The 18,697-nt window shown below is 41.0% G+C and overlaps 1 protein-coding gene across 7 annotated transcripts in view; it reads right to left on the reverse strand.

Moving 5' to 3' along the window:
* nrg1 (neuregulin 1) overlaps positions 1-18,697 on the reverse strand; it is a 109,242-nt gene that overhangs the window by 39,710 nt on the left and 50,835 nt on the right. For 4 of the 7 annotated variants that reach the window (XM_062031455.1, XM_062031454.1, XM_062031460.1 and 1 more), the window contains exon 4: positions 6,725-6,792. The exons of 1 other annotated variant lie outside the window; for it this stretch is intronic. In XM_062031455.1, coding sequence (XP_061887439.1) covers positions 6,725-6,792 — 68 coding nt within the window. Of the gene's footprint in view, positions 1-5,978; positions 6,038-6,724; positions 6,793-18,697 lie in introns of all 7 variants that reach the window. 2 more of the 7 variants (XM_062031456.1, XM_062031461.1) reach the window with 1 other exon arrangement.

Raw genomic sequence — 18,697 nt, forward strand, 5'->3', positions numbered from 1 at the left:
CTATTGAGCTCCAATTACATCTCGTGATCCGAATATTAACAAAGTTTCAGCAATATTGTAATTATAAGTGCTAACTACATTTAGCAGTGATAACAGGGTAGTAACCAGCTTTGCAGCTACCGTATTTTCCAGGCTATAAGCCGCTACTTTTTTCCTACGCTTTGAACCCTTATAAATGTTTCTTCCCTAACGTCCATAATGTTTTGTATTCAACAAATAATTTTAATAAAACACTGACAGACACTGAAAATGTGTGTTTTGTCTGTGTCATTGCACCATTTTTGGACAAGTTTGCTCACTGCAGGTGCTGCCGGTTGAAAATGTACTTCCTGCTTCGCGCCTTGACCCGGAAGTATATATTCATTTTCGTCTAGTATTTGTCTATAGCAGGGGTCGGCAACCCGCGGCTCTAGAGCCGCATGTGGCTCTTTAGCGCCGCCCTAGTGGCTCTCTGAAGCTTTTTCAAAAATGTATGAAAAATGGAAAAAGATGAGGGGGAAAAAAAACAATTTTTTTTGGTTTTAATATGGTTTCTGTAGGAGGACAAACATGACATTAATTGTTATAAAGCACACTGTTTGTATTAAACATGCTTCACTGATTCGAGTATTTGGCGAGCGCCGTTTTGTCCTACTAATTTTGGCGGTCCTTGAACTCACCTTTAGATTGTTTCCATGTATAACTTTCTCCGACTTTCTAGGACGTGTTTTATGCCACTTCTTTTTCTGTCTCATTTTCTCCACCCGACTGTTAACGTTGTGCGTGAATACACAAAGGTGAGTTTTGTTGATGTTATTGACTTGTGTGGAGTGCTAATCAGACATATTTGGTCACTGCATGACTGCAAGCTAATCGATGCTAACATGCTATTTAGGCTAGCTATATGTACATATTGCATCATTATGCCTCGTTTGTAGCTATATTTGAGCTCATTTAGTTTCCTTTAAATCATCTCAATTCAATGTATATCTCATGACACACTATCTGTATGTAATATGGCTTCTAATTTGTTGCGGCTCCAGACAGATTTGTTTTTGTATTTTTGCTCCAATATGGCTCTTTCAACATTTTAGGTTGCCGACCCCTGGTCTATAGCATGGCTATTTAACTGAAGAGGGCCGCAATTTCAGGAGCCCAAAAAGCTCAGGGCCAGACATCGAAATGTAGATGTTTCGTCAGAAAGTGCCTTAACAGGTTATATTCCTTTGAGACTGCTTTTACTTAAAAGCCTACTGAAACCCACTACTACCGACCACGCAGTCTGATAGTTTATATATCAATGACGAAATCTTAACATTGCAACACATGCCAATACGGCCGGGTTAGATTAGTAAAGTGCAATTTTAAATTTCCCGCAAAATATTCTGCTGAAAACGTCTCGGTATGATGACGTTTGCGCGTGACGTCACGGATTGTAGCGGACATATTGGGACACCATTGTGGCCAGCTATTAAGTCGTCTGTTTTCATCGCAAAATTCCACAGTATTCTGGACTTCTGTGTTGGTGAATCTTTTGCAATTTGTTTAATGAACAATGAAGACAGCAAAGAAGAAAGCTGTAGGTGGGATCTGTGAATTAGCGGCCGGCTGCAGCAACACAACCAGGAGGACTTTGAGTTGGATAGCAGATGCGCTACCGTGAGTACGCAGCTTTGGCTTCCAAACATTTGATCGCTTGCACGTACGTGCGTGCCGCTATGTGCATGTCACGTACGTAACTTTGGGGAAATATATGTGCTGTATGAACTTTACGGAGGTGAACGGTACTTTGGGCTGTGGGATTGAGTGTGTTGTGCGGGTGTTTGAGTTGTATTGGTGGGTTATATGGACGGGAGGGGGGAGGTGTTTGTTATGCGGATTAATTTGTGGCATATTAAATATAAGCCTGGTTGTGTTGTGGCTAATAGAGTATATATATGTCTTGTGTTTATTTACTGTTTTAGTCATTCCCAGCTGAATATCAGGTCCCACCCACCTCTCACAGCATCTTCCCTATCTGAATCGCTTCCACCGCCCTCTAATCCTTCACTCTCACTTTCCTCATCCACGAATCTTTCATCCTCGCTGAAATTAATGGGGTAATCGTCGCTTTCTCGGTCCGAATCGCTCTCGCTGCTGGTGGCCATGATTGTAAACAATGTACAGATGTGAGGCGCTCCACAACCTGTGACGTCACGCTACTTCCGGTACAGGCAAGGCTTTTTTATATCAGCGACCAAAAGTTGCGAACTTTATCGTCGATGTTCTCTACTAAATCCTTTCAGCAAAAATATGGCAATATCGCAAAATGATCAAGTATGACACATAGAATGGACCTGCTATCCCCGTTTAAATAAGAAAATTTCATTTCAGTAGGCCTTTAAATTGCAAATTAAACACACCGGCTTTTACACTGCACTGTCAATAAATTACATTTTCTGCCCTGGCTGCTTGTTTCCAGCATGTGCAGCTAGACAGATGTTTAACAGCATGAAGAAACAGAAGCTCCAGAAGTTTTGTTGAGGACTGATGCTCCTTGTTTTGAATTATTTTCTTTACTCAGTTTTATTTCTTTGCACTTCTTCCTTCATTTAAGTTTGTCAGACTGAAAATATACACATTAAATAAACATTACAAAAGTATAATGTCCATTGTGTATTTTACATAAGTCATGTCCATTGTGTATTTTTCTTAATTCTAAAATTTGGTGGGTGTGGCGTAAATACCGGTGCGCTCTATAGCTCGGAAATTACAGAATCTTGACATACTGAGCTGGTGAGCTGCTGCAATATATCTGAGTTGGTAAAAGTTAATTCTAGAGTATAATTCATGGCTCTCACGTGTATAGTAGAAGGTTGCTACTCCAAACCCAGAATTTGGTCAACTTTGACATTGAACTTGGACCCGGGGATGGCAAAACATTTTTTTAAAGACGCTTGTTTTTTTATTATTATTATTTTTTTTTTTACCTGCGTAAGCATTATGATTAATTCTTTATCCAAACGGAAATATATGAACATACAATCAGTCGGCATTCGAGTGAGAGCAGACATTGTACAGTAAGTAATTGTTTTATTATGTTTGTAGTTTGTATTTCTTGTTTAGCGGTTAGCAATAGTGCTCCTTGCTGGATCTGCTTATCAGTCAGCTTCTAAAACTTGGAGCTCAACCTCCTTGCATTCAGGGTAAAAAAATACAAGGTTCTGAATCGTCATTTGTCTCAAAGTAGTCGTTTTTGGCCCTTATGAAGTCTGTCATGATTAGTAGTGTTGTTGTTGTTATAGGGAATAGCGAACAATGTGATATGTCTGTGAAATTATTGCCCCGCCATATGCTTAAAATGACCAAAATACGTAAATATTACATGTTAATATGAATGTGCCTGTTACTACATATATACTTACAATTTGTATATAACTTGTTGATCGATGTTTTAGGATGTTTTTAGAGCGATTTACATGCAGATTACAGCAAATCCAATTCACTCCATTTTAAATGGTAGGCAAAATTCCCAAAATAGTGCAATTCCCCTTTAAGGATCCAGAACGCTCAGATAAAAGAAAGCATACTGCAACTGCAGTGTATGTATAGCCCTTTGTCAGGGCTTTTTATCCAATCCAATCCATTCCATCAGTAACGCCCGCACTATTATACTGAAAATTCAGTCCACGTTTTCACTCTTGTCGAGCCAGACCGCAGCACGTCCTGCAGTGTTTACGGAAGTACACCCAGAAGTGAACATGCTTCAATTCTAGTCGTCTCAGTACTGGTGCATTTGTGGCAATGTCAAGGATTCTGTGCAATCAAAGTCAACGTTTTCCGAACCGCGGAGAAGATTATGAAAGAAGATGTCTCCTGCAGTTTTGGGGACATTTGCCTTGATGTCTGCTCCGAACAGCGTGTTGGTGATCAGTGGTGGAACATTGATTGACGCGAGTTCCAAAAACATTATTGTCACCTGTTTTTGCTCATTTCAATCAACTATTTATTTTGTATCTGTCTATTTTGGCGAATAATGATGATGCTTATGACAAGCGTCATTATTCGGAACGCTGGAGAGTTTAAACTGAAGTCACATCATAACACTTTCGGATTTATTTGTAATATAAAACTCATAATAATAATGTCTATAATATCGCGGACAATAAAATAACTTTCACACCGTATGATCTGCAAAGCACACTGCTACAGCTTTGCCGTATAGATGTGCTACTTCAACTTAATTGATGTTGTTTAATAGCCTTAGTGATATTTTAGAGTAGTGTTTTGGGGCCTCTGAAGACTGGATCCACTGACAGACTCATAGTCAATTATTCAATTGTTTATCTTCACTTTTATCGTTTTAACCATAAATGGCAGGTTATTGTGATAGTCCCTACTGGCCAGGTGTCTACCTGTGGGCCTGGAAATTGACACCCTAACCCTAAATGCCTTGAATTACCATTACAGTAATAACAGGAGACTAACAATCTTGCTTTTCAACCATTTCGATTTCTTCAGTATTTGCTGTGTAATTCTAATACAGTAACAACAAGTTGTAAGCAAAAAAATCTTGCATGTGCAAAAATTCTGAATCAAGGAGGTTGTGCACAGACAACATATCTTTGGGTGGACATCCAGCCCCTGATTTTCAGGAAAGAAAGTTTGTATTCAGTGTTTGTTGTGTAATTCTAATACAGTGCCAAAAAGTAGTGAGCGAAAAGATCTTGCAAGTGCAAACATTTTTCACAGGGACCTCCTGGGGCCTAAGCCCCCTCTGTTCTTCAAACCTAGAACCATGGTCTCACATCAGTTCAAGTTCAGTGAAGCCCGAATACTGCAAATTGATGGTGTCAAGTAAGTGTAACAGAGGGCCAGCAAGTGTGGCTGTGCCATTTCTACGTTAGTAAAGCTCACTCCCTGACAATGCGGACGTCCAGAGTTTGCATCCCCATGCAGAATGGGATAAAAGGCACCTGGGTTACACAAGGTTGGGTTTGAGCACGTTTATGAGGGTTATTTCTTCTACCATTTTGTCAAAAGAAAAGAAAAAATGTGGCACTTTCAGGCTTGCTTTGTGCCCCGTGGTTAATTGTTTAAACGTGGACAATGATGTTCTCAAATTGATTGATGAGACTGGTACTGGAGAGCAAGTGAGGAATTACTATGAGGAAGCCTTGGCAGATGTCTGAGCACAAGCCATGGGCAGGCAAGACTTGGTGGAGAGCACTGATAAGGTAGTTGAACAATAAATTGTCTTGTGATGCAGCTGTCAATGTAATGATTTCATGATGCATCGGTCAATGTAAACCCTGGACACGCCGTGTCCAGGAATCAACCAAAATAAAAGTGTTTAATTGGATGAAATTATTCTTTACAGTGTTGGAATAAGCATTCCTCTGAAAAAAAGGATCTGGTCTCACTCATTTTAAGGGCTAGACTTCAGTCAGTTTTTGCAAAATAAAACCCCAAAAAGTTGTTTAGTTATTTGTTTTTGCTGAAAAAATGTTACAAAATTATTATATATAATTGAAATTTTAAAATGTTGGCTTTTATTTGGGTTGTTAGAAACAATTCACTTGCAACACACATCAGCAGGAATCGCTGTTTCAAAAAAAAAAATCTGAACTCTTCATTTATGTATAGTTTTAAATGTATAAATAAAAAAAATCCAAAATAAATTATAGATTTTGTGCCACAATATTTTATTTTGAATATAACATTTTATAATTAGAAATATAATTTAAGTTGCTGTACATTGTATGCTACATAAGGGTAAATTGTGTACATTTGGGTTTGGTTTGGTCATTGGTTTTCCATGATCAATACTGCATGCATCGTTAACATATAATAAATAAATAAATAAATAGATAATAATAACAAATTATAAAAGAGTTAAGCAAAAAAAAAAAGGCTTAAATTACAGTTTTATGTTGAAACACAGGAGGGTTCAGAGTATATATACTCTGAGTGAGGCATGCACCACTAAAAAAAACAGATAGAAGTTGAAATAGACATACTGTAAAAGCTGGCCATTACATAGTTTTGGCAGCGATCACCAGTAAATTCATTTGGACATCTGATTAGGAAAAAAGAGAAAACAGACAAGAACAGACAGGCAGTTAGTTCAAAAACAAGGAAGAACCCACAATAGTCATCACTGGTGTTGGCAGGAAGGGCCTACAAGACCAAAATGTCTAATTAGTGTTCATAGTTACAAGATATATGAAATATAACTTTCCGTTCAGAGAGTTTGGGAATACCTGAAAGGCTTAAATATTTATGACAACTGGCTGAAATGTGCATGTACATTACATAGGCAAGACTTTCTTGCAATACGTTTCCCACAAAAGCCCCGGATGTGTAGGAATAGAACAAAAACAGAGTGATCTTAACCCATGATGAGGCATTCGATCAAATAAGGAGTACAGTTGACCATCCAGCATCAGACATGCAGAAGTGTTTGCCGTCAGAGGGGTGAAGAGGTATGAAAAATTAGTGTCTCACGAGAAAAAACAGTTTTAATTAAGGCAGCATAATGGCACAGGATGAAATGGTAAGTACATGCAAGTTTCAGGGCACTAGTTCTCTCATAGGAAACCAAATCACACAACTAGGAATACAGCAAGAAAAATGGATTTCTTATTACCAAATGTATCCATTACTCAAAAAGGAAAGATAGATTTGTTTAGATTTTTTGGAGATCAAATGTGATAGGGTGAAACACCAGTAATGACATGTGGGATTGTATACAAGAGTCACATACGTTTCGGGATCGAGACTTTCTTAAGCACAGCTTGTTCACATCGGTGCCCAGTGAATCCGGTCAAGCACCTGGTCAATGGGTAGAAAGGACAAGAGATAACAACACTGACATGTTACACACAGGACAAACAAGATGGACAAACACTAATGATGGAAGTCAAATCGTTGACATTTTTAACGACCAATTTATTTATTTATTATTCACCTTTGATTATTTAATCAACTGAATCTTACAGCACTGAAAAGTAGTAAAGTACAGTCGACCAGCATTAATGATTCACGTATGCACACACGATGCACCGAAGCTTTGAGAACCGTGTCGAGCACATGATAAAACAATGGCTAGACAACCCTCTTCACATCCAGAAAGTTCAGGGTTCTAATCTTGGCTCGCATATTTCTGTATGTTTTTGCCACACATGCAAGGTTTTATACGCAGATTACCTGCCTCCACGTTTCGAAACAAATACATCAATGTTTGATTACCACTTAAAGATGTGCTTGTAGTGTGAATGTTTGTCAGTCTTATGTGTGCATGTTTTGAAAAACAATAATTAGGTGCACACATTTGAATTAACTTTTAAACTTTTTAACCTATGTTAAACAATTGTGGTAACTTGTTTTAAATGGTTCACTAGATATGCCACTTCAAATAAAACTGTTGGGGTCTAGCAGGGACTGTAACATACTGTATTCCCTCAACACTCTTTTTGACATCTTAGTTTCTCTATCTGTCAAAATAACTTCTTCCTGTCTTTTTTTCTTTCTAAGGGTTGAAGTTGTAAAGTGAAGTGAAGTTGGCACGTTGTGTAAATCGTAAATAAAAACAGAATACAATGATTTGCAAATCTTTTTCAACTTATATTCAATTGAATAGACTGCAAAGCCAAGATATTTAATGTTCGAACTGAGAATTGTAATTTTTTTGCAAATATTCATTAACTTAGAATTTAATGGCAGCAACACATTGCAAAAAAGTTGGCACAGGGGCATTTTTACCACTGTGTTACATGGCCTTTTCTTTTTACAACACTCAGTTAACGTTTGGGAACTGAGGAGACCAATTTTTGAAGCTTTTCAGGTGGAATTATTTCCCATTCTTGCTTGATGTACAGCTTAAGTTGTTCAACAATTCAGGGTCTCCGTTGTGGTGTTTGACGCTTCATAATGCTCCACACATTTTCAATGTGGGACAGGTCTGGACTACAGGTAGGCCAGTCTAGTACCCGCACTCTTTTATTGCGAAGCCCCGCTGTTGTAACACGTGCAGAATGTGGCTTGGCATTGTCTTGCTGAAATAAGCAGGGGCATGCAGCTGAGATAGGCTCCAGCATCCCCCGCAACCACAAACGGGACAAGCTGTAGAAAATGGATGGATCGATTGCCGTCCATGAAAAAGACATTGCTTGGATGGCAACATATGCTGCTCCAAAACCTGTATGTACCTTTCAGCATCAATGGGGCCTTCACAGATGTGTAAGTTACCCATGCCTTGGAGACTAATACACCCCCATACCATCACAGATGCTGGCTTTTGAACTTTGCGCCTATAACAATCCGGATGGTTCTTTTCCTCTTTGTTCCGGAGGACACGACGTCCACAGTTTCCAAAAACAATTTGAAATGTGGACTCGTCAGACCACAGAACACTCTTCCACTTTGCATCAGTCCATCTTAGATGAGCTCGGGCCCAGCAAAGCCGGCAGCGTTTCTGGGTGTTGTTGATAAATGGCTTTCGCTTTGCATAGTAGGTTTAACTTGCACTTACAGATGTGGCGACAAATTGTAGTTACTGACAGTGGTTTTCTGAAGTGTTCCTGAGCCCATGTGGTGATATCCTTTACACACTGATTAAGTTTTTGATGCAGTACCGCCTGAGGGATCGAAGGTCACAGGCATTCAATGTCGGTTTTCGGCTTTGCTGTTTATGTGCAGTGATTTCTCCAGATTCTCTGAACCTTTTGATGATATTACGAACCGTAGATGGTGAAATCCCTAAATTCCTTGCAATAGCTCGTTGAGAAATGTTGTTCTTAAACTGTTCGACAATTTGCTCACGCATTTGTTCACAAAGTGGTGACCCTCGCCCCATCCTTGTTTGTGAATGACTGAGCATTTATTGGAAGCTGCTTTTATACCCAATCATGGCACCCACCTGTTCCCAATTAGCCTGTTCACCTGTGGGATGTTCCAAATAAGTGTTAGATGAGCATTCCTCAACTTTCTCAGTCTTTTTTGCCACTTGTACCAGCTTTTTTGAATCATGTTACAGGCATGAAATTTAAAATGAGCTAATATTTGCAAAAAATAACAAAGTTTGCCAGTTCGAACATTAAGTATCTTGTCTTTGCTGTCTATTCAATTGATTATAGGTTGAAAAGGATTTGCAAATCATTGTATTCTGTTTTTATTTACGATTTACACAACGTGCCAACTTCACTGGTTTTGGGTTTTGTAAACGTGCAACCATATACAGTAAAGATAAATAACATGCTTTTGTGTAAAAATGATAGGAGTTTATTTTATAAAATAACAAGGTATGGACCTGTTCTACATGAAAGGTATTACTTTGTTGTGATCTGCCGTGAGACAAACATCACTTCTCCACTTTATTCTCTTTAATCTGTAAACTGAGGGCTTTCTTTTCAGGAAAATGTTCAGGATCTCTCGTTTTTTCTACAAGAATGGTGAGCTTGTTATCCTCTCCTTTGGCAATTGCCTGACTTATCCACACCCTTAGTAAAACCCTGGATAGCTTTGTTGTCAGTTTCCTTGACGACAATGGTGTCACCATGTGTGTACAGGGAGGCAGCATCCCTGCAGTCACCTCGGCTGGCTGTGAGCTACAGTTTGTCCTCCCATTCTCGCCACCTGTGCTGAGGATGTCCAGAATCCAGTTGCAGGTGGCGGCCGGGATGCTAAAGTCACTCAGTTTCACAGTCAGCTTTTCTGGGAAGATTGTGTTGAATGCAAAGCTGTAGTCCAGGAAAAGCTTCATGGCATATGCTGGTAGTCATTGTACTGTGGTGAGGTTCATGGCTGGTGGGGCACTGACAATTTGTGAAACATTAACTTCCTATACTGGAATCACTGTTAAATGTTGCTCACTAAGGGGATAACAAAAACAATAAAGAAATTCGAAGATATGTTGTGGTATAACTGAATTTCTGGCATTTGAAATTTGTGAACTGAAATATTTTATATAAAATTATGCAGATAATTTTTTTATGGTTAAATTACAGTGTTTTAAATTCAGTGTGTGTAATTAAATTAAATGTTCAGAAATTCAGGTCAAAACATTCTGTGCAGAAATATTCAATGTAGAAATATTCATTGCTTCAAAACTAAAGACGCACTCCAGCCAATTAGGTGTCAAGTTTGCAGTCATGTGACAGTCCTCTTTGGAAGCAGCCAATAGGCAAATTATGCAGTTTACACTACAGAACACCTGGGCATAATACGGGCCATTAAGAATTTCAATCTGGCCCACTGGATGTTTCCAAATTGTTTAGTTTTTTAAACATTTAAAGGCCTACTGAAATGACATTTTCTTATTTAAACGGGGATAGCAGATCCATTCTATGTGTCATACTTGATCATTTCGCGATATTGCCATATTGTTGCTGAAAGGATTTAGTAGAGAACATCGACGATAAAGTTCGCAACTTTTGGTCGCTGATAAAAAAAGCCTTGCCTGTACCGGAAGTAGCGTGACGTCGCAGGTTGAAGGGCTCCTCACATTTCCCCATTGTTTACACCAGCAGCGAGAGCGATTCGGACCGAGAAAGCGACGATTACCCCATTAATTTGAGCAAGGATGAAAGATTTGTGGATGAGGAACGTGAGAGTGAAGGACTAGAGTGCAGTGCAGGACTTTCTTTTTTCGCTCTGAGCGTAACTTAGGTACAAGGTCTCATTGGATTCCACACTTTCTCCTTTTTTTATTGTGGATCATGGATTTGTATTTTAAACCACCTCGGATACTATATCCTCTTGAAAATGAGAGTCGAGAACGCGAAATGGACATTCACAGTGACTTTTATCTCCACGACAATACATCTGTGAAGTAATTTAGCTACGGAGCTAACGTGATAGCATCGGGCTTAACTGCAGATAGAAACAAAAGAAATAAGCTCCTGACTGGAAGGATAGACAGAAGATCAACAATACTATTAAACCCTGGACCTGTAACTACACGGTTAATGCTTTCCAGCCTGGCGAACCTTAACAATGCTGTTGCTAACGACGCCATTGAAGCTAACTTAGCTACGGGACCTCACAGAGCTATGCTAAAAACATTAGCTATCCACCTACGCCAGCCCTCATCTGCTCATCAACACCTGCGTTCCAGCGATCGACGGCGCGACGAAGGACTTCACCCGATCATCGATGCGGTCGGCGGCTAGCGTCGGATAGCGCGTCTGCTATCCAACTCAAAGTCCTCCTGGTTGTGTTGCTGCAGCCAGCCGCTAATAAACCGATCCCACCTACAGCTTTCTTCTTTGCAGTCTCCATTGTTCATTAAACAAATTGCAAAAGATTCACCAACACAGATGTCCAGAATACTGTGGAATTTTGCGATGAAAACAGAGCTGTTTGTATTGGGATACAATGTGTCCGAATACTTCCGCTTCAACCATTGACGTCACGCGCAAACGTCATCATATCTAGACGTTTTCAACCAGAAGTTTCCCGGGAAATTTAAAATTGCACTTTATAAGTTAACCCGGCCGTATTAGCATGTGTTGCAATGTTAAGATTTCATCATTGATGTATAAACTATCAGACTGCGTGGTCGGTAGTAGTGGGTTTCAGTAGGCCTTTGATCATGGAAACTGTAGCCGGCAATAGGTAGTGTAGCACAGTTTTCAAATTACCGTAAATTCTGGACTATAGAAATTATCCCGGTGGTTGGAATCTGTGCTTTTAATTGATATGCATGCTATTACTGTAATCACAGAGCAGCCAGCCCAAGACGCAAGTGTCAGGGACAGACACGGAAGCAGATTTGTACAACAAAGTTCTTCAGAAAAATTATATTGTATTGAACATATGGGTATTTTTTTTTACCCTTTGCCTTCATGTTTCTTCGTGTTTGTTGCATCTTTGTTGTGTTTTATAAAATGTGTAAATCAAGGAGGTTGTCTGGAAAGTAAAGAGGAGCAACGTTATTATGTGCTTAATATTCAGTATTTTATTGTTCATAGTTAATATTTAAAATCCCGCATTCTGCATTGCGTAGAGCGGCCGCCCAGCAACTTGAGGGTTCCTTGTAAGAGTCCAGCTTCCACCATCCTTGTCACGGCAAGACACTTCAGGGCAGCTGTGGCTACAATTGTATCTTACCATTATCAATGTGTGAATGTGGAGTGAATGAATGATGGCTTCTCAGTTCTTAATGTAAAGCATGTTGAGTGTCTAGAAAAGTGTTATATACATATAATCCATCATCATTATTACTTTATTTTAGTTTTGAAAGCCTCTTTCTGTTATTGTTTTGCACTTCCTGGCTGCAGCTGGGCCTCGTTGTAGAAAGACGGCAGCAACAAGTGTCAACCAGCTCACATCTGATTAACAAGAATATTGATGTCACACTTGTAATAATAAAAATGCAGATTGTCATGGTGCATATTACATGTTTATGTAGAGTTTATTATATTGGTGACATGCTTAAGAACAACAACAGGTATGTGCCATTCACTAATTCAGATCAGAGGGTAGCCGAGAAAAGACACTCGCCGCAGCCGAATAACATGTTTCATCAATGATTTTGATCAGGGAATGTGCGAATTTTGTTATTTTTACTGAAGAAAATGTTAAACAAAGATTGGAGTCCTATGTTTCGAACACAGTTAGATATATTAAGTGAATATTTATATAATGTTATCAATATTTGTTTTTTATTTTAATAAGAACTGGTAGGGCTCTTGCCCTAACCACATGTCACTGGTGGATGTGTCAGGTTTCTTGGATGCGCAATTTAAATATTTTGGGGAAAGCTGCGTCTGCCATGGACAGGTTAATAATATCAAGGTACAAAACTGCTGTTTTTTCTTCACAGACTTTTAGGACTTTGTATTTACCTGTTTCAGAATTTTTAGTACCTGTTTGTATCTAAATTGCAATGTTAGATCCTCATGGCCATAGGCTGCTATTTTGGGGTTGTCTGTTATATCTGACGTGGCATAGAAACTGTAGAGGCTGCCAGGTAATGTGATGTCCACGACCGCCATGTCTGTGCTCTTTCTGTAGTTTGTGACAGATGTTTGTAAAGCCTGTTTTTTGCTCACATTTTCTCTGACCTCAAAACAGCTCTGCAGGTTTTGCAGTGCACTGTCAATCAGTTGTTTTCGCTGTAACTGGGTCAGCCATCAGCTTTCTGCTGTATTTTGGCTTTAGCAGGACTGTTAAAGTGGTTAGATTTACCAAAGTACAGTTTGGGTACAGCCATGCATGCATTTTTAATGGTATTTTAATTGCAGTGAATAAAATCTCCCAAAATGAAAAACATCCGGTCTAGTTTAAGATGGTCTCAGCCGCCCTAAAAAGTGTCAAAGCACCCTGATAATTATTCATTGGCTTCTTTTTTTAAGCAATACATTAGTTTAAACATGCACTCTACACAAACCAGCATGAATATAATTTGAAGGTGTAAAAAAAAATAATAGTCAAAAGTATAAGAACGACAGTTTTCTATTTTAACAGTACTTTTGACAGCCAAAATGAACGTTACAGATGGAAAAGTGAACTAAAATGACCTTGGGAGCTACCTAGAATAGAACAGAATGTGCTTGTGAATCTGTTATAATATAGCAGTTCCGCAAATTTGAATTTAAATATTCACTGCGGCAAAGTAGACAGTAGCAGTATGCAAAAATATGTATCAGTATTCAAAACAATCTACAGTATGTTACTGTATATTAAATATGCCAGAGTTCTTCAATGTTTTCCCGGCCAAGGAAACTGGCCCCCGGCCCCAGACTAATGCAGGGATGGAGTGGGGACCCTTCCTTATATATCTTGTATAAAGTTGTGTTTTTAATGTGTGTGTGTGTGTGTGTACAAATCTATGTATATACACGTTATGTACTGTACATACATACACACACACATATATACATATTTATACATGTGTGTATATATGTACTGTATATAAACATATATATATATATATATATATATATATATATATATATATATATATATATATATATTTATATATATATGTATATATATATATATATATATATATATATATATATATATATATATATATATATATATATATATATATATATATATGTATATATATATATATATATATATATATACATATAATGGCTGTCAAATGCGTTATTGTCGCGTTAACTTTTGACAGCTGTTAAATTCCTTTAACAGTACACATTTTTTTTATCGCGCGATTAACGCTCACGCCTCCTTTTTGAACCTCAGGCGATTCCGTGGCGTGAGGAAGTCTAATGGCATCCACTGCGTCCAGTCACTGTCACATGGGGCCCGGCCGGGCACAGCCCGAAGAGGTCGGGTGCAGTGTAAGCTGGGTGGCAGTCGAAGGCAGGGCCCTTGGCAGTCCAATCCTCGGCTACAGAAGCTAGCTCTTGGGACGTGGAATGTCACCTCGCTGGGAGGGAAGGAGCCAGAGCTGGTGCGCGCGGTGGAGAAGTTTTGGCGAGATAAAGTCGGACTCACTTCGACGCACAGCAAGGGCTCTGGAACCAGTCCTCTGGAGAGGGGCTGGACTCTCTTCCACTCTGGCATTGCACACAGTGAGAGGCGACGGGCTGGGGTGGCTATTCTTGTTGCCCCCCGGCTCAAAGTCTGTACGTTGGAGTTTAACCCAGTAGACGAGAGAGTAGCTTCCCTCTACCTTCGGGTGGGGGGGATGGGTCCTGACTGTTTGTGCTTATGCACCAAACAGCAGCTCAGAGTACCCACCCTTTTTGGATTTCCTCCAGGGAGTACTGGAGAGTGCTCCCTCAGGTGATTCCCTTGTTCTGCCGGGTGATTTCAACACGCACATTGGCAACAACAGTGAAACCTGGAGAGATGTCATTTGTAGCAATGGCCGCCCTGATCTGAACCCGAGTGGCGTTTTATTATTGGACTTTTGTGCTCGTCACAGATTGTCCATAACAAACACCATGTTCAAACATAAGGGTGTCCATATGTGCACTTAGCACCAGGACCTCTAGGCCGCAGTTCCATGATCGACTTTGTGGTTGTGTCATCGGATTTGCGGTCTCATGTTTTGGACACTCGGATGAAGAGAGGGACGGCGCTTTCTACAGATCACTACCTGGTGGGGAGTCGGCTCCGATGGTTGGGGGAGGATGCCAGGCAGACCTGGCAGGCCCAAACGCATAATGAAGGTCTGCTGGGAACGTCTACCAGGGTCTCCCGTCAGAGAGAGTTTCAATTCCCACCTCCAGATGAACTTTGCACATGTCACAAGGGAGGCGCTGGACATTGAGTCCGAGTGGACCATGTTCCGTATCTCCATTGTTGAGGCGGCCGATCGGAGCTGTGGCCGCAAGGTGGATGGTGTCTGCCATGGCGGTAATCCCAGAACTCACCGGTGGACAGCAGTGGTGAGGGTTTCCATCAAGCTGAGGAAGGAGTCCTATTGGATACTTTTGGCTCATAGGACTTCAGAGGCAGCGGACATGTACATACATGCCAAGCGGTAAACTTGGACATGGGAGGAACTCGAAGAAGGCATTGAGAACAACTTCCGGATGGCTTCCAAGTGATTCTTTTTTCAATTTTTTTAAAACATTTGTTAATGGAGTTTTTTTCAACATATACAACCAACAATGATACAACAAGCATATGTCAAATCTTTTTTTCGGGGGCTTCGAAGCGATTCTGGACCACCATCAGCCGGCTCAGGAGGGGGAAGCAGTGCACTGTCAACACTATGTTTGTTGGGGATGGTGTGCTGCTGAACTCGACTGCAGATGTTGTGTCCTCAGCCTTCCCGGTAAGGTCTAGTCAGGTGTACTGGGGAGGAGGCTATGCCACATAGTTGAACCTTAGATTAGGACACTGCTCCTCCTAAGAAGTAGTGTTTTTTTGTCCTGGTTGTGGAACTGTGGATCAGCTCTCTACTCTCGGCAGGATCCTTGAGGGTGCATGGAAGTTTGCCCAACCAGTCTACATGTGTTTTGTGGATTTGGAGAAGGTATTTGACCGTGTCCCTCGGGAAGTCCTGTGGAGAGTGCTCAGAGATTATGGGGTATCGGACCGCCTCATTGTGGCGGTCCGCTCCCTGTATCATCATGTCAGAGCTTGGTCCGCGTTGTTGGCAGTAATTCGGTCCCGTTTCCAGTGACAGTTGGACTCCGCCAGGACTGCTCTTTGTCACCGGTTTCGTTTACAACTTTTATGGACAGAATTTATAGGTGCAGTCAGGGCGTTGACGGGATCCGGTTTGGTGGCTGCAGGATTAGGTCTCTGCTTTTCGCGTATGATGCGGTCCTGCTGGCTTCATCTGGCCAGGAACTTCATCTCTCACTGGATTGGTTCGCAGCTGAGTGTTAAGCGACTGGGATGAAAATCAGCACTTCCAAGTCCGAGTACTTGGTTCTCATCTGGAGAAGGGTGGAGTGCCATCTCCGGGTTGGGGGCGAGATCCTGCCCCAGGTGGAGGGGTTCAAGTACCTTGGGGTCTTGTTCACAAGTGAGGGAAGAATGGATTGTGGGATTGACAGGCGAAGCGATGCGGCGTTTGCAGTGATGCGGACACTGCATCAGTGACTACGTTTACACTCCAGGAAAGTGGCTAAAATCTGACTTTTTTTAATCAGATTTTTTCAAGCTGACTGTTTACACTGCAAGTAAAATATAATTTTTATCGGACTGCAGTGTAAACACGCAGAGGCCACAATGTGGCTTTGACGTCACTTGCTTGCGCACTTGAATAAAGTAAAAACCAAGGAAGTTGACCGGAAGGAAGTCGCTACTACTACAAAATAAAAGTCGCAACACATTAAAAATGTGTTGTTTTTTTACGTGAAAATAAATTAAATTAATTTTATCTATGAATGAATGTATATATTGGAATATATTTGCAAGGGTTCTAATCTTTTAATGGCTGTTAAGTAGAGAAGTCACAGACATCAGCGTGGATCTATGTGAGCTTTATTTTTCAACTCACATGTAAGCAAATGCGCCACAGCGTCTAATCCGGTCTTTCAACAATCGCTATTTCTTCGGAATCAAAATAAATATCCATATTTTACATTCATCCATTCATCCATTTTCTACCGCTTATTCCCTTCGGGGTTGCTGGAGCCTATCTCAGCTACAATCGGGCGGAAGGCGGAGTACACCCTGGACAAGTCGCCACCTCATCACAGCCATATTTTACATATAGCCTATTATTTTCGCACTATTGACAAGTGATGCACCGAAAATTCAGTCGTCTTAAATAGACATTGCTCACCGAAACCAAATGTGATGAAATATCCGCTGGCGACTGGGTCTTTCCCCGCGCACATGAGTGACGTAGTTCGCCCAAAGATGATTAAAAAATCTAATTCAGGTTGTATTGTTGTTGTATTTGAAAAGATCAGATTCCAGTCGGATTCAGGACTACCTCCTGATGTGGCCTGAATCTGATGCCAAAAGATCAGATTTGAAGCACTTTGGAGTGTTTAGATCTATGTGCAGTGTAAACAGGGCCACTTTGTCGGGGTGAAAAAGGAGCTGAGTCGAAGGGCAAAGCTCCCAATTTATTGGTCGATCTACATTCCCATCCTCACCTACGGTCATGAGCTTTGGACTAGAGCATCCGCCCTGAGATTGGTAGGTCGTGAGTTCAAACCCCGGCCGAGTCATACCAAAGACTATACAAATGGGACCCATTATCTCCCTGATTGGCACTTAGCATCAAGGGTTGGAATTGGAGGTTAAATCACCAAAATGATTCCCGAGCGCGGCCACTGCTGCTGCTCACTGCTCCCCTCATCTCCCAGGGGGTGGAACAAGGGGATGGGTCAAATGCAGAGGGTAATTTCACCACACCTAGGGTGTGTGTGACTATCAGTGGTACTTTACTTATGATCGAGAGGACAAGATCACGGTACGTGCGGCCGAAATGTGTTTCCTCCATCGGGTGGCAGGGTGAGAAGATCTGTCAATCAGGAGGGGCTCAGCTGCTGCTCGTCCACATCAAGGGGAGCCAGATGAGGTGGTTCGGGCATCTGGTCAGAATGCCCCCGGAAGGCCTCCATGGGAATGTGTTTAAGGTGCGTCCAACCAGCAGGAGGCCACTGGGAAGACCCAGAGAACGTTGGAGAGACTATTACGGCCAGCTGGGAATCCCTCAGGAAGAGCTAGACAAAGCAGCTGAGGAGAGGGAAGTTTGGGCTTCTCTGCTTAGGCTACTGGCGACCCCACTTCAGAAAAGCAGAAGAAGATGGATGGATGGATGGATTATTATTTTGTAACCGAAAATATTTGATGTATGTACAGTATGTTCTTCATGTTCTGCTGTTATATTCTAAAGTCAGATATAAAGGCCTACAAATCAAGTGTTTATGTGGGCAGAGTTCCGGGCACTCCGACTTTTGCAATTTTGAACTAAAATGCAAACTTGACTACATCTTGGAGATGCCGTTACTCTGCCTGGTGACGTATGATGAATTTGAGGACCAGAAATAGACAATTAGAGTGAAAAGTTTAAATTTGTTCTCGCTCGCTAAAAGACATTCTGATTTGGATTGTTTTACCTGGCTGCAAGCAACATGGCAAGGTTGTTGCTTTGAGACTCCTCCACAAGCTCCTTCCCTGTCTCTCGTGGACATACACCTGTTAGTTGATTTTTGTTGGATTGACTGGCTGTGTAATAGCGTTTGCGAGAACACCAAGGTGGCGGAAGAGAGACACGCTGCAGGCTTACACACACATGCACCTCCACGAAAAATACACACAACACACACGTACCCCAACCCCC

The sequence above is a fragment of the Entelurus aequoreus genome, linkage group LG21 (genome assembly GCF_033978785.1).
Source record: "Entelurus aequoreus isolate RoL-2023_Sb linkage group LG21, RoL_Eaeq_v1.1, whole genome shotgun sequence".
In the NCBI taxonomy this organism is placed as follows: domain Eukaryota; kingdom Metazoa; phylum Chordata; class Actinopteri; order Syngnathiformes; family Syngnathidae; genus Entelurus; species Entelurus aequoreus.